This window comes from Primulina tabacum, chromosome 4 (assembly GCF_025594145.1).
Source record: "Primulina tabacum isolate GXHZ01 chromosome 4, ASM2559414v2, whole genome shotgun sequence".
NCBI lineage: Eukaryota > Viridiplantae > Streptophyta > Magnoliopsida > Lamiales > Gesneriaceae > Primulina > Primulina tabacum.
Window position 1 is genome coordinate 41,766,146 of NC_134553.1, and position 27,427 is coordinate 41,793,572.

Below are 27,427 nucleotides of genomic sequence, written 5' to 3' on the forward strand. Positions count from 1 at the left end.
CCCCATTCTTCAATAGATATTATCTTCTTAATAATGAACTTCGAGAAGTTATAACTTCCTTTCTGCTGAGTATTACTGAAAAAGTGAGTTATATCAACACTTTTTGTAGATAACAGAAGATTTTCATAAAATCCTCTTTGTTTGTAAGAACCATATACATATGATGTATTGGTTAAATATCTTTCCATGATAGTCCATGGAGTTTTTTCCCATTTGGTATCTTTTTCTTCTATAAGAAGAATCAATTCACGATGTTTTGTCTCTGTATATAGAGCTGAATCATTATCATCTTCTTTGATGATATTAGCATATGATGCTGAAGATTGAGAATCTGTATTACTTCTCTGTTTTTGTTTCACAAATTCTTGAAACTCATTGTATAACTCATTATTTTGCTCAGTATTACTGGCTGATGAACTAGATAAGTTCTGGGCTATTAGCCTTTGCTTTCCATGTTATGCAATAATATTAGGGGGTTTTCCCCTACCACCTCGCCCTCTATAAGAGGACTCTCCTCTTCCTCGAGAACTCATATCTGTAAATAAAGACATTAAGATGAATATTCTCGAGTTAAGAAATCAGGTAGATGATTATCTTTACCTTTTTTATAAATGATTTCAAAATCAAAGGGAGCTAAATGAGCCTGCCATCTTGCAAACATTTGTTTAGAAACATCATGTTTAAAATCTTTGTTAAACATAAATTTTGCAGATTTGCAATCAGTTTTTATAATAAACTTTTGATTATATAAATCATCTTGAAATTTCAAAATACATCTAACAATAGCTAAGATTTCTTTTGCTCCTGTGGAGTAATTTTTCTGAGCTTTATTCCATTTCCCATAATAAAATCTAATAAGATATTTTTGTTTAGTTTGTGGATCTTTCTGTTTTAAGATTCCTCCAAAACCTATATCTGAGGCATCAGTCTCAACTATTTTATCCCATTGGGGATTAGCAAGCATAAGACAAGGAAGATTTTTAACCTTTTCCTTTATATTTTTAACAGCCATAGTATGTCTTTCAGTCCAAGGTAAAGGATTTTTCTTTAATCTATCATATAAGATAGCAGAATCCTTAGTAAGATCTTTAATATAACGAGAAATATGATTTAAACTTTCTAAAAATCTCTGTAACTGAGTTTTATCAGTTATAATATCAGGAAATTTCGAACCAAATTCTATACTTCTCTGTATAGGAATAATTTTTCCTTTTCCAATCATATGACCAAGAAATCTAATATTAGTTTGAAATAAAATCATTTTAGATTTTGAGATAACAAGACCATTTTGTATAACAATATTTTTAAACATATCTAAATGTTTAAAATGTGTTTTAATATCATTAAAAAATACTAAAATATCATCAATATAAACAATTATAACATTGTTGTAATTATAAAAAATATCATTCATAATTTGTTGAAATTCTGAAGGGGCATTTTTAAGGTCAAATGACATTACTGTCCATTTATAATGTCCTATTGGAACATTAAAAACAGTTTTATATATATTAGATTCTTTTATTTGAATCAGCCAGAATTCTGATTTTAAATCAAATTTTGAAAATATTATTGCATGAACTAGTCTATCTAATAAATCTTTTTTATTAGGAATAGGATGCCTAATCCATTTTAAAACCTTATTAAGAGGTTTATAGTTAATTACTAATCTAGGAACTCCTATTTCTTGTTCAGAATGTTTATTAACATAAAAAGCAGTACATGACCAAGGAGATTGAGAATGTTTTATTAAAACTTTATCTAATAAAGAATGAATTTCATTCTTGCACAATTCTAAATATTCAAAATTCATTTGACAAGTACGAGCCTTGGTTGGAATATTCTTTTCATCAAAATTCTCTTCATATGGAAGAGAAATAATATGCTTGTTACGATTCCAAAAAGCATTAGGGAGATCATTACATATTTCTAATGAAAATTTATTATAAATTAGTTTAATTTTTCCCTGTAATTTAGGATTCTGTAATTTATCATCTATAGTTAAAATATTAACTTCTTCTTTTAAAGAATTTATTTGAAAAGTTTTCCTATCAATCTTTTCTTGTAATTCATTAAGAATTCTATGAACATGTTTAGTTATGAACTTAAAAGAAATAGCCTTACCTTGAAAAGTTCCTATAATACCTGTTTCATCAACATAAGTTAAAGGATATATTTGATAAATAAAAAGAAGACCAAGTATAAGTTGGCTAGAAATATCTTTTGCTAAAAAAAAACTGGTTTGAATACAGTTTTTATCTTTGCAAATATAAACTTTAGGTAATTTATAATTAATTTCTAAAAGTTCTCCTCCTGCATGAGAAAGAGAATGAGTAATTTTATGAAAATACTTAGTAGGAATTAATCCTTCCTGTATAACATTTAAATCTGCACCACTATCAATAATAGAAATAAAATTCTTTTTATAAGAATTTTCTATTAATAAAGTAATATTAGTGCCATTTTGAGATATGATCATGCTTAAAATAAATAAATGTTTTTGATTTGGAATCAGGAAAAGAAATATCTTGAAGATTATCAAAACTATCAGAATTATTAACTGAATTATTATTATTAGTTTCAATAATTGAAATGCGATAATTTAAACTATTATTATTATGTTGTAAAATTTTTACTTGTTTTTTAAGATTTTCAATTTCTTTTACCAAATCATGTATAGTAACTGGATTTTGTTTACTATATTTCTGTTGCAGAAAATTTTTTACTTCTTTCATGGAATAAGCTTGTTCTTGTTTAACAAGAATGTTATTATTATTGCTAGTTGATGCAGTATTCTCCATTTGATCTATAATTGTAGATTTTAATATTGGATCCTTAATCATTTTAAGGAATTCTAAAATATTATTGTTAGTTAAAACATTAATATTTAAATCATTAAATTGAGACATAAGTTTATAAAAATCATCATTTTGATTTTTATTATCCTCTATATGATTTAAACAAGATTTTCCTTGTATACAATTATTACATTCTTCTAAATCATCAGAAATTTCTTATTCACTATCTAATATTTCTTCTGAAATATAATATTCTGAAGAATTCTCAGTTTCACTGTCAGAATTACTATTTGAATCCATTATTATTTTAAATAATGTTTCTTTTAGATTTTCATCTATGTCTAAATTATTAATTTTGTTTTTAGCCCAACATTGATTAGTATAATGTCCTGACTTTTTGCATTTTCTACAAATTATTAATTTATTTTTATTTTTATAATTTTCTTTTTTCCGTAAATTACGGCTTTCTTTTCTTTTCTTCTTTTTATCTCTTTGTCTATCAGACAAATGTCTTTTCTTTCTATAGATTTTTTCATCTTTTTCTTTAACTTTCTTCTTACCTTTATTAGGTAAGTCCATATCAAATTGATCACAAAATTTACCTAATTGTTTTTTCTCAAGTAAATTATGTCTTTGAATTTGATTATTTAATTTTAATTCATTACAGAGAGCTAAACCCTCTTTTATGCAAGTATTAATTAAATTTCTATAAGTACAATTTTCATATGGAATATTAATTAAATAATGATTATTTAATATTATATATATGAGAATTAAAAGAATGCTAATAAGATTAAGATTCGATTAATAGTAGAATTGGACCAATATATATTTTTATTAATATGTTATCAAATGTGGATAATATACAATATAATTGTACAAGAAAGATACACACAAAATCTTCTTCTCTTTAGCAAGCAAATTTTCTGCACCACATAATTTTTGAAAAAAAAATTTCGGCCACTTTTTCTTGTGCCGCGATCCAATATCGATGCAAATTCGTGTAGATTTATAGTATAGTTTACACGAAAAATATAGATTCTGATCGTGGATATGTTAAGAGACTGAAAAAAGTTAATATAAAATAAAAGAAAGACAATTACGACTTAAAATCCAAATATTTTGATATCCATTATTTGGAACATAAAAATAAATATTCTGGTCGCTCTATGAACCGCGATTTTTACAAAACCACGGCTAGATCAGTAGCGATTCCGGTTCACAGGGAAACAACGCCCACTCCTGCTGCTTGATTGTGCTTTTGCCTACGGATCCTGGTCTCAATCGATGGACTGAAGGTCGCCGCAGATTGATAAAAATGGCGGCTTTCTTACCTCAGTATCAGATTATCAAGACCTGTGATCACGTTGTTCTTGCCGGTAACATTTCGGCGATATTTGTTTCTTTTAGTTGGCCATACGATAGTGTGACCCTAATCATTGTTCCAGCTTTCAATTTTACACTTCGCAGTTTCAATGATTTAGGATTCGCGTTATTGAGTGATTGAATTCCCTTCCTTTTGTAATGCTCTAAGCTAAGTAACCGATCACTTGGAAGTTTGATTAAGCATTTGTCCCGATGATTTAAATTTTCTCGTTTTAGTATTTATTTTCTCGAAGTCGTGGGTTTAGGACAGTTTAGGTTTTCTAGATGCAGCATGTGTGCTGTTAGTTTGTGGAAATTTGATATTGAAAGTTATATGCACAGAGTGACATCACATGATCAGATTTAGTGGTAACAAGATAGTTAAGAATCAACTTAGTTTCAGCTTCACATTGAACGATTGGACAAATGCTGGTCAAGATCCTGTGGTGGAGGTGTTTATTTTAGTGGTTCGAAGGAACATGTATTTTTTTTACAAGAGTTGGTAGCTATTTCAGATTGATTTTGAGTCATTGCATGTACCATTTCTTAGTGCAGACACTTCATTCACGTTAAGTCATCACTGAAAATTTTACTAGTAAAGGAAGAAATTTTTGCATTTCGTGTCATTGGCTTACAAGCATCTCACAATTTTGTCGTAGTTGAGGATTTCAGTGACCTGTGGCCTGTCATCAAGAAGGGATTTGAAGAACGGCTACCATTTAGAAGTGTTTTTCTGAACAATAAAACCCGCAATCCTGTTATGGTCGATGAACTACCCGCAGAATTCATATTGACTACTGATGCACGACTCCGTAGTCGGTTTCCGCAAGAGCAATCGTTGTTTTGGTTTCGGGAGCCATATGCTACAATCGTTCTTGTTACTTGTGAGGTAGTTCTTACAATTTCTGTTACTTCCTTTGAGAGTAGGTAAATATGTTTACCCTCTTCTTAGCTTAGGTCTATGTCCCTTCACTGGAAACTGCTATCATTTCTTCTTACACTTTTTCTGTTCATGATCATTACCCTTTCTTCGGTCATGATTATTTTTCATATTGTTGGCTCTTGTCTAGGATCTTGACGAGTTTAAGAACATTCTTAAACCACGCTTGAAACTGATAGTTCAAAATGATGAACGAGAATGGTTTATTGTTTATGTGTCTAAAGCACCGGCTCACAATGATCAGGCCACCAAGATGGCCAAAAAGGTGTATGCCAAACTTGAACTTGATTTTAGCTCGAAGAAAAGGGAAAGGTAATAGTTCTACCATGCCATTGTGAACTTCCAGGCATTTTGTGTTCTATATTTGAGTAAAATGTTTACATCAGCTACGTTTGACATTTGGCTGTTTCTGGGATTGTAATAGCCATTTGGTTTACAACTTTTTTCCATCGAAATAACTGATCTTCACTATCATGGTCCCTCTTCTCTATCACTATTCTCAAAATTATATCATGATTGTTGTAGATCCCATTCTTGTATTATACTGGTATTTTGTAAGAAAATTTGGAACTTAAGTGAAATGGAAATAATATAATAGCTGACTATGGTTATAATAAGCTATGTGAAGATCTTATTTCAAATGCTTCACTTAGGTGCTGCAAACTAGATATCCACGGGTCTGATGCAAATTTCTGGGATGGCTTGGAGGCCAAAATCGTCGAGTGCATCAGAAACACACTTGATAGACGCATTCAATTTTATGAAGAGGAAATCCGAAAGCTCAGTGAAATGCGATTCATGCCAGTTTGGAACTTCTGCAACTTCTTTATCCTAAAGGTAAAATTGATATCTATTTTTACTGTTAGAAGAAGGCAATGATTCAAGCGTACTGCTTATCCGTTGTTTTCCACTTTTCCACATAATAAAAAAATTGAGGGTGTCTATTAGTCTTTCGATTCGGCTGCAATTGTATGAAGATTTAAAATATATAGCATCACAAATTTGGAAATCTGCAGTGCTCGCTGGTTACCCCTTAAATAGTGTGAAACTTTAATTGTATCAGGGTCAAATGGATCATTGAATCAATAGTCGCTTTTTCTGTTTCCCCTTGCTCAAATGATCGAGAAGAAATTGGATAATCCGGTCCATAACAAATAAAAACAAAGAAATTTTGATAGTCTTTTGCCTGTCTAACTGCTGACATCTGTCATAAATAACCATTTAGTTTTTGCTGGAATGTATGAGTTCCTTTCCAATCACTTAATTAACTCTTGTATTTATTTCTGTACTTTTTTTTTTTGGGCATTCAGTATCTATTTTCGGGGAGCAACTTTGAGATATTATTTGCATATCAAGATTTCTCATGTGTATTCCATCTCTGTTGACAGGAAAGTCTGGCTTTTATGTTTGAAATTGCTCATCTACATGAAGATGCATTGCGTGAATACGATGAGCTGGAACTTTGCTATTTAGAAACAGGTGTCCAACGAGCTTTTTACCTTGTTTTATACTGCTTTGTGGAAAGATATTGATTCTATGAGTCATTTTCTTTTCAAATTTTAGTGAGTAGCTGGTATTTGTCATCATTGACGTGTTTCTTAGGCTATTATTCTTTCTTTTATGAAGATCCATTCTCCATGTGTTATGTAATGATGGTATTGCTCTTGTAGTGTTTGACTGTTTGCAAAAGAAATGGTAATTTTCATATTAAGGTATTAACATTGACGGTCTTGGAACATAAATATATAATAAAAGGGGCTGACCTTGAACTATCCATGCATGTTTTTAATTATACATTTGTTTTTTCCAACTCATGTTCTAACTCTTTCCGTATTTTGACATTATGGTTCACTTAATTAAACACAGCATTAGGCTTATTTGCTTGCTCTAGTAAAATGAACTCGAGTTCTTTCTACATTTTGCACATAATATTGTCTTCTCCGTGTGTTACATGTTATTTCTACTGTGCTTTTGGTGCTCCTCCATCATCCTTAGTTCTGATTGCAGTTTATGTAGTTGTGTAGATGTATGACCCGACTTTGTTTTGCATATCTGTGCATTATAGTTAATATGGTTGGAAGACGAAGGGATTTTGGAGGATTGGAGCCAGCAGATGATCAAGCTATTCTTCTTGACCCAGGGAAAAAGGCATTAACTCAGATTGTTCAAGATGACACATTTAGAGAGTTTGAATTCAGGCAATACCTCTTTGCTTGTCAAGCAAAGGTATGAAAGATTGATGATTTGTTTTTATTTAGGTTTTGTTGTAGCTTGTTTAATTTTTGTTTTAAAAAAATTATTCAAAATCTACGTATTTGATTTTTAACTGTAAAATACTGCACGCATTCTGAATATTAGCTCAGTCATTATTTGTATTTGCTCGTGTACATTTAATTTCATTTCCTAGAGCCCTAGACTTAAAACAAATTATCTTTCTTTGCAATGTTCTGAGGGTGTTCTGCTGTTGCCTCACTTAACTCCAGTTACTTTTCAAATTAAGTCGTCCATTTGAGGTTGCATCAAGGGGTTATTCATTCATAATTAGCTTTTCAAAGGCATTGGCAGTGCATGAGGTAGTTTCCATTTACCTCTGCTTGGTATTTTCCTTTAGTCTTATCATAGTTGTTCTGGAGGGAAGTTTTCCTACTGAGTTTCCTATTTATGGGGGTTATTCCAGAGTACATTTCCTTTTTGTATGCGTGAAGTATGGGTAATTACTGCTTGCTTGGCTGTGATTGATGCGACTGCTGCTCATTATAAAGATGGATTAGCAACACCTGATGTGGAGAAGGAGTTTTACCGTGTTCAAGGGGAACTTTATACTTTATGCCGGAGTAAGGTAATATTCTTCATGGTTAAGGATTGTGCCTATAAAATTTATTTGTTTGGCACTAGCAACTTTTTGGCCCATATTCTAGGTAATATTCTTCATAGTTAAGGATTGTGCCTATAAAATTTGATTATATGACACTTGCAACTTCTTGGCCCATATTCTCTACTATCTGTAATAGTTTGCATGAGAGATAGATCTTGATGCGTATATTGTGGACAGTTTTGATCTTCGATTTATAATTCATTACAATGAAAATGAAGTGCAAAATTTATTTTATAATTTATTGTTACAAGATCAATGGTACAGTCTGCTGAAGTGTGTTATGCACTTATGCTGTGGCAGTTTATGAGGCTAGCATACTTAATTGGCTATGGAGCAGATATAGAAACAAGTCCGGTCAACAGGTACTTTCCCAATCTTGTGATTATATAATTTAGTTGGTTCTAGCTCCCACCACTTAAGAATAAAATATATATAACTGCATTCTGTTGGCATATAATGATGAATTGGAATTTGGATCGTTACTCACAAATGGAATAGTAATTGCCTAGTGGGCAGTGTACATGAAATGGAAAATAGTAGTAGTGTTGGGGAAATAAAAACGAACCGTTCGACCACCATTAAGTATTCTGACATGTGCTTATTATTTGTCTTATTTATCTTATGAGTAGCGCTTCACTTAGCACGTTACCGTGGCCGAAGCCAGGAGTTTGGCCTTCACTTCCATCCAATGCTTCATCTGAGGTGCTTGCAAAAGAAAAGGTGAGTTTCAGTGAATGGAAAGTGAGGAAATTGCAGCGGGGAACATAGTAAACTACTGTCTTTAATTTTCATTTAGATAGCTCAGTACAATCACAACAATAAGTTGCCTATTTTCCCTTAGCATTTACTACTGAACATGGAAAAAATTACTTAATATTTTAATAAAATATATATTCTTACATTTTATGGACTTCATGATCATCTCCAGATGCCTCCACATTGGCTCTTTTAGCTTGGAATTTGAAACTATCATTTGAAAATGAATTATGTTAAATGCAGTTGTTATTGTAATTCCTAGTGAGTAAAAATTTCACGAACATGGGTGTTTTAGATGGCATCTGACATTGTTGACTGTAATGTCTTTCTTTGTAGTTTGCATGAATGCATGTCTTTTGTGAAATAGGTCATGCTTCCCCTTTAACCAACAGATTTCTGATTTAAATTTTCTTGCACCATAAATTTCCCAATAAAATTAATCCTTTAAGTTCGAGTGAATCACAAGAGTACGAGTTAAGTTATTATATAGTGCATAAAGTACGAGTATCGATCCCACATAGATTGATTAGACAAATTTACCTAAAGCCAAATTCTTTAGTCAATTAACACAATAATTGAATTAATCAATAAACTAAATTAATAATGAAGTAAAAAGACCAAATAAAATGCAACATAAATAATTAGACTGAAAATAATATATAAACAATTATTAGGATCTCGGTTCACCTAACCCTGAATCTTCTCTAATGATTGAATTTCAATTCATAAATCATGCTTTTGATGAGATTCCCTAATTTATTAATATACTATGTTAATCTAATTAACAAAATGCCGTAATCAAGTGTCCTTGTGTTATTTAACAATTGCAATCGCATTGACGAACCGTGAAATCCTCTAGCTTTCGATTTTCTGTATATGACTATCAACATGTATCCAACTTCATATGTCTATGCAATTTATAGATCTATGGATTATATTATGATATCATTTTATAAAATCTCTTATCGGGCACGATTATAACATATAAAATCATTTCAAAGTTGATCATGCTCCAAATATGCAATCTAACAATAACATAATCAAGAATGCTTAAAAACTAAAGTTCAGTTTTCAGAAAGAATTTCCTACCCCTAAATCCTAACTAAAGAAAGAGAAAAGAAGAAAAACGCTGTGTTGAGTTCTCGTTCTTCGAATGAATTTTCTTCGTGCTGCTCTCTCTCTTGTGCGGCTGCATGTGAGTAAATCTATATGAATAGTGAATAATTTTCGTGTATTAGGCTTCTCCGAGATATAGAGACCTCCAAGACTTCCTTATCGGGTCACTCTAATGTGGATGAATTCTACCACCCTAGCGCAACCTGCTCGCTTTAATTTTCCAGTCAGATGCGCTGGGGCGGGTAAAACCTCCCGCCCTAGCACGAGCTCTGGCTTTTTTTTTTGTCTTTTGCGAACTGGGGCGGGCAAAACACCCGTGCTAGCGCGTCCTGCTCGTACTTCTAGTCAACAATTCCTTCTTTTTTACCATATCCATCGACAAATCAACCCTAAACATGTGAGAGACTGACAATATGCATGAATAATGAGTACAAATTATAAAATGCAGACTCGATATCCTAAACTCATGCAATAATGCATTAAAAACAACATAATAAAACATGCAAAAATAACCCTTATCAATCTCCTCATACTAACCTTTGGGCGAGCAAAATAAGTTACAAGACAACAAAAAGAAAAAAAAAACTAGTTCAATAGAGATTTCATTGTTTTCATTCATGCCTCATCAGATCTCTGACATACTTCCCATTAATCAAAACACAATATAAATTATCGCACACCCCTTGAAGTTTACACAATACATTTCTTCATTGAACGTGAACGTGTGTGTGCTATGTTGTGTCTAATAAAGTGAATTTCAAATAGATTCATTCTCTAGAGTTGCAACTAACTCAACTGACATATTGGTGCAAGTCTTCCTTTCATACACCCTTTCTCCACTATTTACCAGCAAACAAACACAAATCATTAAAACTTTTCAGTTGTAATTATAGCTCTATTGAGGGTTACCAAAGCCAAGATAAATAAACAAACGAATGGAGTACAATGACAGATTAATTTGCGCACATTCAGATTTTGCATCTGATTTTCTTCAACTCCATACATTTCCTTTTTGTAGCTTAGGAGTAGGTTTTCCTTCCTTTATTTGGCTCCCCCTCATCTTACCTCTGAAAGATCCTTTTCACAATAGTTCATTTTTGCAATAAAATTTTCTTTCATAAGCGCATTTTTTTTTATTTAGATATTTATTCCTTTAGGGTATGAATATTTGGCTTTTGGTTTAATCATTTTCTAAGGGTAAAATTATGAGACTCGATGTAAGAATGAGTTTCATGTAATTTATGCTTCATGGTAGGCTCAACTCTGTTCAATAGTCCACGAAAAATTGTCTAAATCATTTTCATGCTGCTTGTAAGCACGTTGTTTCAAAGGAAATGCATTCAAGTTCAACCAACACCTCATGCTTCTCAAATTCTCCACAAAAATTTTGAATTTCACTATTATTCACACAATTCACCAGTTGCAACATACGTGCTTAAAAGTATTCAACATTCACGCAAAAAATCCATGCTTCACAAGGGTGTCCGAAACTAATGAAAAAACAAGATCAATAGGAAATGTCTATCATTAATTTGTATTCTTCATTGGTCAGATGTCACCATCCCATCATTATGAACTAGATTTTACATGACTAGACTTAAATAAATGCACGATAAATTTTTGTTCTAATGACACCAAATAAATAAAGGAAAAGAACTACCCCTCCCCATATGAAAGTCATGCATTGTCTCTAATGCACTAAACGACACACAAGATACAAAATCAAGTAAACACAAATGCAAGAAATTGAATGTAGGAAAAAAAAGAAGGAAACTCCCCTGTTGATTATAAGGAGTGGGCTTGAGCACTGCGGATGAACATCAATTTTTTTATTCTTGCACGAATTTCTTAGGTCACCAATCTTCCACTTCCTCCAATGCGCATACCTTGCATGAAAATTTAAGAATTTAAGCAAGATAAACTCACAAAGAAACAAGAACTCAATGCAAAAACTAAAATTAAAATAAATAAAACGGAAATAACACGCTTGGGTTGCCTCCCAAGTAGCGCCTGATTTTTAGTCGTCAACTTGACTATCAAAAAGTGGTTGACGCCCAAAGTAAGTGTATATGAAACCACATATGGGTTTTGGTTCCATATGCCCTCAAGTATAACTTGATATAAATACTGCAAGTCCGCCACCTCAACAGAACACGGCTTTAAATAATAACCACGGGATGAGAAAATCAGTGTTGTCATATCTTTATCAGATAATTCTTTAAAAATATTTTCCGAATTAGGCTCAACGTCTACTGAAGGTTCAAACATCCCTAGATTTCCGGTCTATTCCAAATCAGTCTTTCAACTTTGGTTGTTTGAGTCACCATCATCAAACCAAACTGGATCGACCACCGTTTCGCTTCACTTTGCATTATTGGCGAACTCTCAAAAATTGATGTTGTGAGATCTTCTTCAAATGATATTTCTTCCAACACTTTTTCCGATTAAGGCCAATCCTTTATCGTTTCCCCAGTCAATGCCACGTATTTGTCCACCATAGCCTCGAGTTGATCCATAATTAATTCTAAACCATCTTCATCCCCGTCTTGATAGTCGAACGGTTGGTTCATAAAGTCCGGATAACTAATTTCGGGGGTATCGGTGGCTCTTACTCTACACTGAAGGATATCAATGCTGATGGTAGTCAAAATCTGTCATATCATTTAACAAATATATCATTTCATCATCATTTAAGCTAAATATGGGACTACCAGTTGCCAGAGCTCCATGATTACTGATCTTCCTGTTACTGTATCCAAACCGTTGAAGAAAATTTGGTTAAATTTTTTTTAGAACAATCATGATACCTAGAGGTGTTTCTAAAATATTGAATATGTCCGATGCCGAGTAGAATGACTCTCCGTGTTGTTGGGCAACATTTGTGAATATTTTTTATGGAACATCTCGAAGTATTACACAAGAAAAATTCATACAAAAATATAATAGAAAACGGTAGATCAGGCAGGATTGAAATAAATAAATAAATAAAATTAAATAAAGAAAGTAATTGAAAGAAAAATTTGCCAATTTCAATCCCCGACAATGTCGTCAAAAACTTGATCGAATTTTCTTGCACTGTAAATTCTCCAATAAAATTAATCATTTAAATTCGAATGAATCACAAGTGTACGAGTCAAGTTATAATATAGTGTACAAAGTACTAGTATCAATCCCACAGAGATTTATCAGACAGATTTACCTCAAACCAAAATTCTTTAGTTAATTAAAAAAATAATTGAATTGATTAATAAACTAAATTAATAATAAAGTAAATGATAAAACAATCGCAACATAAATAACTAGATAGAAAATAATAAATAAACAATTGTTAAGATCTCGGTTCACCTACTCCTAAATCTTCTATAACGATTGAATTTTAATTCATAAGTCATGCTTTTGACGAGATTCCCTAATTTATTAATATACTATGTCGATTTATATTAATCTAATTAACAAAATGCAGTTACCATGTGTCCTTGTGTTATTTAACAATTGTAATCTTATTAACGAACCGTTGAATTCTCTAGCTTTCGATTTTCGGAATATGACTATCAACATGTATTCAGCTTCATATTTCTATACAAGTTGTAGATCTATGTATTATGTTATCACATCATGTTATAAAATTACCTTTCGGTCTCAAATATAAATTTACTTCATAGTTGATCGTGCTCCAAAATGCAATCAAAACAATAATATAATCAAGAATGCTTAAAAATTAAAATTCAATCTTCAAAAAGAATTCACAACATAGATGTTTGAGGGTAGAATCCCCTAAATCCTAATTAAAGAAAAGAGAAGAAAAAACGCTGTGTTGAGTTCTTTTTCTTCGCTTGAATTCTTCTTTGTGCGGTCCTCTCTCTTGTGCGGCTGCGTGTGAGTTAATATTGATGAATAGTGAATAATTTTTGTGTATTAGGGCTTCTCCCAGACATATATGCCTCCAACGCTCCACAAAAGCTGAAATAAATCATGCAGATTTTGTTTCCTTATCAGGTCGCGTAGGGCGGACGAATTCTACCACCTAGCGCAGCCTGTTCACATTAATTTTTCAGTCAGACGCGCTGGGGCGGGCAAAAACACCCTCCCTAGCGCGAGCTCCTAGCAGATCTTTCTTTTTTTCTCTTTTGCATACTGAGGTGAGCAGACTGTCGCGCACTGCTCGTACTTCTAGTCAACAATTCCTTCTTTTTTATCACATCCACCTAGAAATCAACCCTAAACATGTGAGGGACGGACAATATACATAAATAATGAGTAAAAATGATAAAATATTTGGAAATTTTGGTCAACCATGTAGCCCAAGCTTTATACTGAGGGTAGCCTGAAAGCTTATTTACATTTAATTTCGTTGTGGTATATGGATTTAAAGGATATTGTGGAAAAATTGGTACTCGGAGCTATTACTTTCAAAGAACTATTGACTCTAGAACAGTTATGTTTGTGAGCTTGAAATGAGGATTTCTGAACTCATGGCTGAAACAGATTCCCACTACTTGTTCTGTTTTGAAAATACGGACTTCTTATGAAAGCACCATGTATTTCATTCTTAGGCTTGTTTAATTATAGTGAAGCCTTTCTTCCCTTGCCACTTTTTTCTTACTTTTGATTGTGGTTACTGTGTAGATCTCAATTTTTTTTCCTGATTTAGCCATCCAATTTTTGTGACCATTCACAAGTTTTTCAACAAAACATTCGAGAAGTTGTTTATGCTAAAGTTTTAGTGATTTTGGTGCCTTTTACTTTTAATAATCTTTCTACTTTGTTTGTATAGATGATACTCCAAGAAACTTCACGGCCTAAACACTTTGACATTCAGAGGAGGCCACTGCCTCTCGAGCCATCTCTTCTTCTGCGTGAGGCAAATCGTCGTAGGGCTTCTCTATCTGCTGGAAATATGTTTGAATTGTTTGATGCTCGTCAAAATGCCGTCGAGAGGTAACTAAACTCAAATATTGGATCATCTATAATTTTAATTGCTTAATCATATTTCTCCTTTACGTGGCTAAAAGAGCGAAGAGAGAGGTTATTTTGACCCAATGATTTGAACTTATCTGTTTGAAATTGCATGCCATCCTTTTGTGTGTTGGCAAAGCCAAACTACAATCCAGATTTTAATCAAAGGAATTGGTTCATAATTTCTTGTGTTTTTTCCCTGTAAAACACATTTTACTATAACTGTTAAAGTTAATGCTCTACCCCTTAAATTACCATTGAAGCATCAACTCCGTCAATGGATAGACTATTCCTTTGAAAGGTCCACAACATTAATCATCAATTAAAGTTACTCTATTGGCTGCTTGACATTTATGTCTCCCGAACTACATAGCTATTTCTGGTTTATGTGTTCATCTCATCAAATACCATGGCACCACCTACAATGTTCTATTTTAGAATTGGAACATGCAAAGAAAATGGATACAGACTTATTTAGTTTGGATCTTATGCAGAAATTGCATTTGTTCTCTAGGTAATTTTTTGAATATATCCTCATTGAAGCTCTATATTTATATGTTAAATGTTCGAGATGGGAATTTAGGATCCCTTTGAGCACTCTGGAAAATCTCAAGTGTAAATTCCAAAAGACAATTAAGGAAAGACACTGCATGTTTGGTTTTGACTGGACCTTGACTGTACTTATGAGCCATGTCAAGTGATATTGGCCTTGATGGCATCCCCTGGGAATACAAACAAGTTTGGGAATAATATTTATATGTTAAATGTTCGCGGTGGGAATTTAGGATCCCTCTGAGCACTCTGGAAAATCTCAAGTATAAATTCCAAAAGACTATTAAGGGCATCTACATTAGTTTATTATTTGAGTGTTATAACACTGAATATGAAAAAACAACCAATGTGATTCAGAGTTATTAAATGCCACATCACCAAGGCGTTAACATCTTTGAACGGATGTTCAAATTGTTTTTTTGACGCGTTTTAAAACTCATACTGGCGCGTGCTTACACGCGCCAGACTCAAACCCATTGGCCATGCTTGCATGCTCCCTGACAGTGCGTGAATTTGGGAATTGTGCCACTGTAGCTCTCCAATTCCTTGTTTTGATTTTTCTTTTACTTTTTAAAAAATAAATCTAAATTAAAAATAGATATAAAATTCTTTTATAAACAAACGGCTATAACTTTTTTTTATGAAAATTCAACAGCTAATTAATAAAAAATACCAAAAAATGGGTTGTGTCAAACTACTTTTGTTTAATTTAAAATAAAAAAAATAACGACTAGTCAACGGCTAGTTTAAAAAAAAGAATCAAATTTTCATCTATAAAATACTCATCAGCTTACCCAACTTATTTCAATCATTCAAACACCTAAATCACTCTTTTAATCTTCTCTATACTATTTTATTCATCTAAATTTTATTTTGAATATTTTTTCTATTATCCAATTTTCTTCCGCAATGGATGAAAATAACCGAGGATTTTTTAGAAATTTCGTGAATTATCCAAAAATGCCGGAAGAAAATACTTCACAAAATTCACAAATTCAACCAAATTATCCATATTTTCCATACCCACCAAATTATCCACATCACACAAATCCACCAAATTATCCTTATAATCCATATCCACCAAATTATCCATCTAATCCACATGCAACATGTATGCTTTTTACATCTCCTACGGAAAATGAACCTGTCACTCCGACTTTCGTCCCAGAGACTCAATTGTCCGACCCTGAATCCCCAATTGAAGTCACAAATATGGAGATTCTGGCGTTGAGGGTAGAAAAAACGGTCAACCTGGAGAAAAGTTGAAGATGAGGTCTTTGCGAGATCGTTTGTCACTATCAGCGATGACCCAATCATCGGCAATGATCAAAAGACGGAAGCTTTCTGGGGACGTGTTGCAAGCTACTACAATGAAAATCGTCCCGTAGGTACACCCAATAGAAGTACAAGTGTCATACGATCGCACTGGCATAATACCATCCAAAAAAAAGTATATCGCTTCAATGCAAATTATAATAGCATTTATAGTGCATATCGTAGCGGCCACAATGAAGAGGAATTACTACGGCTTGCATATGAAAAATATCGCGAGGAAAATAACGGCATCGCATTTAATCTTGAGCATGTGTGGAGAATCGTAAAAGACCGTCCAATGTTTACTCCACAGTCCGTTGATCACCTTGTTGGCACGAAGAAGGCAAGGACCTCGGAGTCGGGAGCAAGCAACACCTCATCCAACCAAAATGCAAGTCAACATGTAGACATAAATGATGAAGAAAATCGTTTAATGGGTCAGAAGGCAGCAAAAAAAAAGGGAAAAGGTAAAACAAAATCGGACATGGAGTGTATGACAACAAACTTGGACAATATGTTTGCAAAGTTTACTGAGTATACAAGTATAAAAAAAGCTGAAGTTGAAATGAAACAAAAACAACTCGAAATAGAGGAGATGAAAGCAAAAGCTACCATAGCCAAAGTTCAACTAAAAGAATACACAATATTTTCGAAAGATACTTCGCAAATGACATACGAGCAACTTATCATCCACGAACGTCTATGTCAAGAGATTAGGGGGAGATGTAATATTTAATTTTCAGTTATTGTAATTTTCAGTTGTAATTTTAATTCAATGTAATTTTCAGTTTAGTTAATGTAACTCTCGGGTAAATTAATGTAGTTGTTGCAAAGTAATCGTTGGAATATAGCCGTTGCAAAGTTGTCGTTGGAATATAGCCGTTGCAAATATGGTCGTTGGAAAGTAGCCGTTGGAATATAGCCGTTGAGAAGAAAAAATATATATAGACATCTTGTGCTATACAATTCTTCATTCTACAAACATACCATTTGGCAAACACGTAGACTTGAATTTGTTTACTCCAAAATGTCTCAATATTCCCGTAGTCCCAGCTCTAGCTCAACATATGAAAACGAAGTCCAAGTTGAAGTCAATGACGAAGATTATGATCCGGGGAAAGAGCTAATGTCATTGATACTTCAACAAAACGACAAATAGTTGAAGTATATTAAAGTAATAACGTGATGTGGGGAAGAAGAAGGTTTATCCAAAGAAATCGTGAAGTCGGGTATGTCAGGCCCTTTAATGATTATTTCTCCACAAACCCGGTATATCCAGATCAAATATTTCGAAAACGATTTCGCATGCGAAGAAAGTTATTATTTCGAATAGTGAATACACTTGAGAATCGTTCATCATATTTTCAGCAAAGGGATGATGCTGCGAGAAGAAAATGCTTGTCACCACTACAAAAATGCACGGCTGCAATTCGTCAATTGGCGTATGGAGTTCCGGCCGATCATCTTGACGAGTACCTGCGCATGGGTGAATCAACTGCCATCAAATGTCTTTTCAAGTTCTGCGAACATGTGGTTGAACTATTTGGTGATCAATATTTGAGAAGCCCAAATGCTGATGATGTTCAACGTCTTCTTCAAATGCATGATGAAAGGCACGGGTTCCCTGGAATGTTGGGCAGCCTTGATTGCATGCACTGGGAATGGAAAAATTGCCCAATTGCTTGGAAAAGCCAGTTTACAAGAGGCCATGGGTCACCAACAATCGTGCTTGAAGTGGTCGCGTCTCAAGACTTGTGGATATGGCATGCATTCTTTGGTGTCGCCGGTTCACGTAATGATCTTAACGTGTTGTACGAATCTCCCATATTCAATAACGTCTTGCAAGGAAATGCACCAGAGATTAATTTCGTGGTCAACGTGACTCAATATACGAAAGGATATTATTTAACAGATGGAATATATCCGGAATGGGCCACTTTTGTGAAGGCTTTTCCTTGCCCGGAGGATCCCAAGAGGAGGCTTTTTAAGGAAAGACAAGAGTCTGCAAGAAAAGATGTTGAAGGAGCATTTCGGGTGCTCCAACCTCGATGAGCAATTGTCAGAGATCCAGCTCGTTACTGGTACAAAAAAAAGTTAAAACATATAATGTTAGCATGCATTATTTTACATGACATGATTGTTGAAGATGAAGGGGTTCACGTGACAAACTGGTACAACGATTAAGGTGATGAATCCCCACAACCCGTCCAGGGCTCAAACCGAGGATTTCATGAATATCTCCGAACAAATTCCGAAATACGTGACACTCATGTGCATCACCAACTTCGTGCCGACTTAGTTGAACATATTTGGTCACAATACAACAACAATCCTTGAATTAGTATTTTGCATCTTCTCTCAAGTTTAATTTATATATTTTTTATTTTTATGCAAGTGTTATTTATTTTTAAATGTTGTACTATTTCATTTTAAGTTTATAATAAATTTTTAATTTTAAATAAATGACACTCATAAAATAAAATAAAATAATTTTACGTACTAAATATATAAAAACATATTATTATTAATATAAAGTAATAATAATTTAAATTTTGTAAATAATTTGAAATTGAATTTATTTAATGTAAAGTAAGCATATGTTGAATGAGTGGACAACGATACCTACAAATAATGAGTGTTAATGTTAAAATGAATGTGGGAGAATAGATGTGTTAATATAATTTGTATGTGGCATGTGGACCCTACGATTTTTGATGAGATGGTGGATGTTATAACAATAACGAATGCGGGTGCTCTAAGGAAAGACACTGCATGTTTGGTTTTGACTGGTCCTTGTCAGTACTTAAGAGCCATGATAAGTGGCATCCCCTGGGAATACAAACAAGTTTGGGTATAATATTGATGATATTGCCTCTGTTATTAAAGTTGGCGGCATTTATGAATAGCTATATCTGTTGGATGTGGCACTACCAACCTCCTTTGCGCCTTAGGATATAGTGACTTGGAACCGAAACCGGTGACTACAGAATCTTGAGTTGACATGGGTATTTAGAACTTTGTTCACTTCTAAATGTTTGAATCTCTACATTAACTTCAACTCGTTTTTGGATTTATTTGATAGTTAGTATTTCCATCATTTGTCTTGGAAAATTCATTCATTTTAGAAGTAAGTTGCTAATGAGAAAAGATTTCTATTTCAATGATGGCATAAAATGAACAGTTACATATGGAATTAGAAATGTGGATGTTTTGTGTGAGATGTACAGATCTCTCTGTTTTTTTTTTTGGTTTTTTGTTTCATTCCACTGGGATTGGATGTATGGGAAGTTTATTACCTTTGGGTTTTGAGTTTTTTCAGCTCATTTTCAATTTGAGTTTCATTGGCAGTTCAGGACTAATATCCCCGTCGCCAAAAGTGAATGCCTTATCCATGTCGCGGACCCTTTCTTCACCTGGCAATTTTGAGGGTACAATTGACCGGCCTATGAGGCTTGCTGAAATATATGTTGCTGCTGAGCATGCCTTACGGAATACAATTTCTGATGCTGAATTGTGGAAATCATTTTCTTCTGTTGCTGAATTTGAGGTAGTGACTTGAAGGATTCACTATTCTGTCCTAGTAATGGATGAAGCCTCTTCCAACATTCTTTCTCTGATTTTCCTTCTAAATATTTGTGCGCATCTACTTTCACATGCTCAGAGACATTTTGAATTTCATCGACTTAAGTTCTAGATATTCTTTTCCAATCTTAAGTTACGATATGTATATAACTGGAAGCTGTTATTTCTCAAGGAAATGGAGTTTGTTTCATTATTTAATCTTTTTAGAGCTTCTCATCTTTTGGTTTCATATTTGCCTAAAGAGATATAACATTATGTATTCATTTTTGTATTAGGGTGAGTTTATTGTTGGTTGTGTTGATTCTCATTTCATTTCTTTGGTATAATCTTTTGTGCGATCTGGGCTTCTTGCATTTCAGAAAAAATATCTGGAACTGTCAAAAGGTGCGGCAAATAATTACCATAATTCGTGGTGGAAGAGACATGGGGTTGTCCTTGATGGTGAAATTGCTGTGGTCTACCATAAGCGCTCAAATTATGATATTGCGGCAAATCTGTATGAGAAAGTTTGTGCACTTTATGCGGGTGAAGGATGGGAGAACTTATTGGCAGAAGTCCTCCCAAATTTGGCAGAGTGTCAAAAGATACTGAATGATCAAGCTGGCTATTTATCTTCTTGTGTGAGATTGTTGTCATTGGATAAAGGATTATTTCATTAAAAGAGCGACGAGCATTTCAATCTGAAGTCGTCCGTCTTGCTCATGGTGAAATGGAGCACCCTGTGCCCCTAGATGTTTCATCCTTGATAACATTTTCTGGCAATCCAGGGCCTGCTTTGGAGCTTTGTGATGGGGACCCTGGTATTCTCTCCGTAACACTGTGGAGTGGATTTCCAGATGATATGACTGTTGAATCACTTAGTCTTACGCTGACAGCAACACATAATACTGATGAAGGAGCCAAGGTATTTGTTCTGTTTGACAATCCAACTTCGTTGATGTCATGTAATAATAAAGTATCTTTTGCGATTTTTATTTACTCTTTAATGTGTAGGCAATAAAGAGCTCCGATGCTATCGTCCTAATGCCTGGAAAGAATACAATCACCCTTCCAGTGCCCCCTCAGAAACCTGGTTCCTATGTATTGGGGGCTCTCACAGGACATATCGGTCAATTAAATTTCAGATCTCATAGTTTTTCAAGGGTTGGCCCTGTGGACACTGACGATTTTATGAGTTACGAGAAACCAACAAGGCCAATCTTGAAGGTATCACATTGTGAATGTAAATTGAAATTATACTTTTTTTCTGATTTGGAGATGTTATCAGTGGAAACGTGATTCATTTTTATTACCTGTATATACCTTTTCTGCTTTCTACCTAAGAGATTCACTTACTTTATGCTATTGTCTAGGTGGCAAAACCAAGGCCTTTGGTTGATCTTACCGCTGCTATTTCATCTGCTTTGCTGATGAATGAACTGCAGTGGGTTGGAATAATTGTTACACCAATTAACTACTCTCTGAAGGGTGCTGTACTGCACATAGACACTGGTCCTGGCTTGAGGATCGAGGAGGCTCATGGCTTTGAGATAGAAAAGCACAGAGAAGAAGCGTCACAGAATAGAGCCAACATGGCTGATCCAGAGTATTGCCTTTCTCATACTGGAGCTGAAGTCAATAAATTGGATCTCGAAGATGGCAACATCAGGTTACCCGATTGGGCAAGCAAAATTACTTCAGTTTTATGGATTCCACTGCAGGCTGTTAGTGATGGGATAGCTAGGGGAGCAACTGCTGGTCAGTCATTTGCATTTTATGGGAAATTAAAAGATACTTATATGGTTAAGATTCACTGTTATATTCATTCATATCTTGATAGGGATGGTTGTACCCCAAGGACAGAGTTTAGTGGATGGTTTGAGGATGATAGCTCTGAAACTTGAGTTTGGAGTTTCTCATTACCAGACATTTGAAAAGTACCATTTTCTTTTGCCTTCCAAATTCTTCTATGTTTTTCCAAAACATTTGGAGTCAAATCTAAACCAATTGCGATCCATCACAGGACAATTGCTGTGCATTTTACAGATCCTTTTGATGTGAGTGCACGTGTTATAGACAAATGCGATGAGGGTACTTTGCTTTTGCAGGTATTTATCGCACAATTTTTCATAACCAGTCTCACCTTCTTAAATTTGTAGACTAATGGATTTGTACTACATTCCTCATATTTTTGTACACCAAATGGAGTTGTATGTCACATTTACTTTTATTTGTTGTGCACAACCATGTGAATTTAACCTCCAAAACCAGGGCAAAGTCTGGTTTTTCTATTTGACTTATATGAAAGGATTGTGAAGAAATGTATCTTCCATGCTCTTCTCCCAAGTTTTTGCTTTTTGTGCAGGTCATACTGCAGTCCCAGGTGAAAGCTTCGCTTACCGTCCATGATGCTTGGCTGGACCTTCAAGATTGCTTTGATCATACTGGCAAAGGCAATGGAAGACCAGTCTCCAGGTTCTTTCCATTGATTGTTTCTCCTAAATCCAAAGCTGGAATGCTGTTTAGCATCTGCTTGGCAGACACATCGACCAATGGTAAATTTAACATTGGTTCCTTTCACTATTTTTTTGATATCCCTTTCGATTCAACTCTTTGGTTTAACTGAATTACTGGGTTAACGTACATCTGCAGTCAACAAGAAGATATGATCCATCCTTCTCAGTTGCCCACACATTGCACCATATTCATATTGTTATAGACAGACATTTGAAGACACAAGTTTTTCAAAATTTCAAAGAAATCATCGCCTATTGTAAAGTATAAAAATGTTGAAACTTGAAATTAGTTGGAGCAAACAGGAATATCACGGATTGAATGGTTATTGTACCTGCTAGGTATCGGCCATTTATCCCGACCTTACAAAAAGCTTTGTCACCACTCAACCCTTACCTCTGGCACCATTTTTGTTCTATGGAAGACCTCCTTAGTTTAAACAAATTAATTGAACCTTTCATTGCTTCTCATAGTAGCCACTAATTTCCTTGATCAAACTAAATAATATATGTGATGATTAGATATACTTTTGCCTAAACTATACAAAATTTTGTATAAGATGTCAGAGACAGCTTTCTCACATGGTCCACTACTGCTTTGTTTGGTTATTTATCTAGTACATCTTCTCCTTACAGATGATACAAAGGAGTTGCGTCCAGATAGTATATTAAATATCAGATACAAAATATGTGGATCTAGAAAGCTTGGAGCTCACACCCCTGTGGCTGATGGACTTTCAGAATCTGGTACTGATGATGAACTATTCTTCACCTTTAGGAGTGCCCTTACTTTACAGAGACCAGTGCTGGACCCTTGCCTTGCTGTTGGTTTCCTTCCACTCCCTTCAAGCGGTCTCCGAGTTGGACAATTTGTGACCATTGAATGGAGGGTTGAAAGGTTAAAGAATATGGTGAATGGTGCTGCTGACAACTTTGTGAGTATTTTAAGATGTTGTTTTTCTTAAATATTCAAGGCTAAAACATAATTCTTTCGTTGCAATTCTACGTAGGCTACCATTTGATGTTTGCCATGATGAGTTGATTTATTCCACCAGGTGGATGACATATTGTAGCAAGGAGTCTCATTTGTGATGATTTGTTATCTTTGGTCATGTTGTTGGTTGCCTCGACCCCCCAAGGTGGTCTCTATAGGCTGTCAGCTGCGAGCAGGCTGTCGAGGCGGTGAATGATTTTAAAATCCTAGTCAATTGTTAAAGTCAAATAATTTTAAAAATCAGTCAAAATCAATTAATTTAAAAACCCTTAGATATAATAAAAACCCTTCACTCTCTTTATATTTGCTTTTGGTTTCAAGTATTCTCTACCATCAGTCACCACCTGTGTCACAATCAGCCCACCACCAGCAAAGGCCGAGCCCAACCCAACAACTTCAAAAGATATTGTTTATCAAAGGCATACTCATAGGAAGTACAAGGTGGTGGATTAGATCATAGGATTCTAGATTTATCTTGTTTTTAAATTCCTTAAATAAGAGTGTATCTCAATTAGTTAGGAAGATATCATTTGGATTAGATAAGGGTTTTTATCTTGGGATAGAGATTCTTATCCTTTAGTTTGGATTGTCAAAAACATTGTATATATCTATCAGAAGCTGAGAAATAAAGGCATTGAATTTTGTTGCTTCTATCAAAGTCGGAGATCGTGAGGTTCTCTCTTCAACGAGCCTCAACCACGATTATCAAAATAGCGAGACGTGGGCGAAAATCTCATAAACACGCTCACAATCTTGCGAGTGGTGAATTTTCCGTAAATCGCCCCATAACTAGATCCATTACCCGTGAACGTAACAACCTGCCTCAAACCACCTCCAGCCGCCGCCGCTATTGGCTACCACCTTAATTATCTAGTTAGTTTAAATTTATATATTTATTTGCACTTTGTCTAGATTGTATTATATTGTATGAGGTTTTTTTTATACATAAACATAATTTAATTGCATAGCGGCTGAGGCGGTAGGGGGTGACTGACCGCCTTGCCAGTTGCCATCACTTCCCGCAATTTACAGCATTTTCCATTTTATATATAATTCCTCGACATGACAAAGTTCAGCGATTATAACTCAGAAGAAAACTGACCTATATTCAAATAAAACGATACTGGAATCATACTAAATTGCACTTTCTTTCCCGTGACAGGATGAGGTGTTATATGAAGTCAATGTTAATCCTGACAACTGGATGATTGCAGGAAGAAAAAGAGGATACATTTCACTCTCCACAAAACAAGGTATCTCCACATCCTTCTTGGCCCCCCTCCCTCTCGAAGCAATAAATCATCCTTCGTACATTTCATCTTTTTCTTCAGGTTCAAGAATCGTGATCTCAATATTGTTCTTGCCCTTGGTGGCTGGATACGTTCACCCTCCTCAACTTGGCTTGCCAAACGTAGAAGAAGCAAATATAAGCTGCAATCCACGAGGACCACACTTGGTTTGTGTTTTGCCTCCTGCACTTAGTTCCTCTTTATGTATACCTGCTTGATCTCGCCTTTCTTTAGTACCATATGATGTAAAGTATCACAAAGTGTGTTGATCTCTTCGATTTTCATGTTGTTGCATTGATATTGTTCAAAAAAATTTCATGATCTTTAGGTTATCAGTGCAATTGTTGTGTATTCAATTAGCAGTGCATGTAGGATACAGGGGGGACTCGGAAATATCGATTTGTTGTATACAATTTTTTCCAAATGAAACATAAACAATTGATTTTATTAAGTTTCGTTTGTTCCAAACCTTCGTCATTGTTCTATAAGATGAGAACTAAACCAACTGAACTTTTTAAAGAATCCGCTCGTTTGGTTTTTGAAGAATCTATTATTTCTTAAATAATTGGTAGTTTTTAATTTTTTAGACGATATAATATGATTAAAAAAGTGTGCACAGTTTGGTTTGGAGTATAAATCAGTTGGTTAATTTAGTTTGATTAATTTGGTTATACAAACATTTAAAAATTAATGGCAAAAGTATAAAAAATATATGAGTAAGGTCCCACCGAGATTTGAACTCGGGTTGCTGGATTCAGAGTCCAATGTCCTCACCACTAGACCATGGGACCATTTTGTCAGAGAAAGGGAAGTTTATTATTATTATTATTATAAGTTTTTGTATCTATTTAAGTGGCACAATTGACAATTTGATTCTCCACTGATTCAGACACACAATAATTTTAAAAATGATGATTCTATTATCACTTTTGGCTCTAAAAATATTAACTGCCATTCAATTTTGTTCCTTTCATATAATTTTTTTCTCATGTTCCTACAGAAAGTTATTGATGTATAATTAATTTGACCGAAGAAACTGAAATGATCGATTAATGATAAAACCAGGATTAAACAAATTTTTTTAAAAAAGAATTATATTTTTGCGTATTTTAATTTTTAATTTACTACCATCAGTTTAGCATATACTTTAAAAAGAAATATATGTGACCATCAATTTAATCTTTTAGTTTATTATGGTAAGCAATTTTTCATTAGTGATTAAATATTTCCTTAAGTACGAAATTTTGATGAAAAATTAGAATAGTCAGATGAAGATACCTAAAATTGATTGCCTGACATGATTATAGCATTAAAAATTACAAGCTCTATTGTAAAAGATTATTATTATAATAATTTAATTAGCATTGATGGACATCACATTTATATCTATACTTCTTATATTATTAAAATTGAAAGCTTCAAAGTAGCTAACATTTGAGTTATGATATGATTTTTTTTTTTTTTTTTTGTATATATGGTGTTGGAGTTCTCTATCACATGAGGTCGAACCCAGACATCTAGTATGTTTATATGTTAAGAGAGGTTTATTTTAAGGGCAAACTTGCAAAAACACCTCATCCTAAAAATCAACTTTCTCTTTACTCTTCATCCCTTCGAATCTTTGTTTGAATTCCCCAATTTTTTAAAATTTTCAAAAATATCCTCAATCCTCATAATTATGGTACGTGACATTGTTTTACATATCGATCATGTTCTTAAAGACATATAACCTAAAGACATTCAGCTACTCAAGGTTTCCAGCCTATATACCATGTTCAAATGATCGTTTTTTTATTATAAATAAATGGACTTTCATGCTTCCATATAATAAAGTGAACAGTTTACCTCTTTGACCAGAGTGTCGTTGGGCTGTATCCACCGAGTTTTACATACTGCTCTTCATAGTCTAACACACAGTCGCAACAGATGGTTCCTGACAGCAGATTCTTTCAACAGCTCCTAGTACAACCCTATTTCGTTTCCTTCCTCAGGATATATAGTAAAGTAGTTCAATTTGAAAATAATAAATGAGAGGGGCAAAAAGCCTTTGGTATTTTTATTCAAACATACAAACTATTATTACATAGTAACCTCCTGTAGAGGAGGAGGAACTTGCTTAGCTACTTATAGTAGCCGAAGTTACAACATACATAAACTAGTAAGAGTAAATATTACAATTTATTTGAAAAAAGAGGTTGAATGTTGCCTTCATCTTCCTTCTGCCTTGGTATTTATAGAAGTCTTGGTGGATTTGAGATCCGGAATTCTGTCAGTTGTGGCTGACAACATCTTGCGAGTAGTGTCCCTTCAACCACTAGTTGGTGTCTTTGCTTTAATGGGTGGTAGAGTGTTCTATCTTTCTTCTAGTTAGTGAAATCGTCTTTTAGTGGTGATCCAT

At 34.0% G+C, this 27,427-nt stretch overlaps 1 protein-coding gene and 1 non-coding gene across 2 annotated transcripts; one reads left to right on the forward strand and one right to left on the reverse strand.

The window, feature by feature from the left end:
• Window positions 1–3,961: 3,961 nt before the first annotated feature.
• On the forward strand, window positions 3,962–25,478 carry LOC142543280 (trafficking protein particle complex II-specific subunit 130 homolog). The gene is given in 22 exon segments (XM_075650446.1): window positions 3,962–4,177; window positions 4,823–5,052; window positions 5,234–5,415; window positions 5,757–5,940; window positions 6,492–6,582; window positions 7,169–7,329; window positions 7,587–7,676; window positions 7,781–7,942; window positions 8,279–8,340; window positions 8,608–8,698; window positions 14,625–14,788; window positions 20,021–20,219; window positions 20,614–20,908; window positions 20,911–21,158; window positions 21,248–21,460; window positions 21,607–21,991; window positions 22,074–22,170; window positions 22,257–22,341; window positions 22,599–22,788; window positions 23,383–23,681; window positions 24,903–24,993; window positions 25,072–25,478. Coding segments are annotated over 22 exon segments (3,756 nt in total). The 5' UTR covers window positions 3,962–4,116; the 3' UTR covers window positions 25,248–25,478.
• Window positions 25,479–25,748: 270 nt separating this feature from the next.
• On the reverse strand, window positions 25,749–25,820 carry TRNAQ-CUG (transfer RNA glutamine (anticodon CUG)). The gene has a single exon. It is a non-coding gene; the product is annotated as a tRNA-Gln (tRNA).
• Window positions 25,821–27,427: the final 1,607 nt, after the last annotated feature.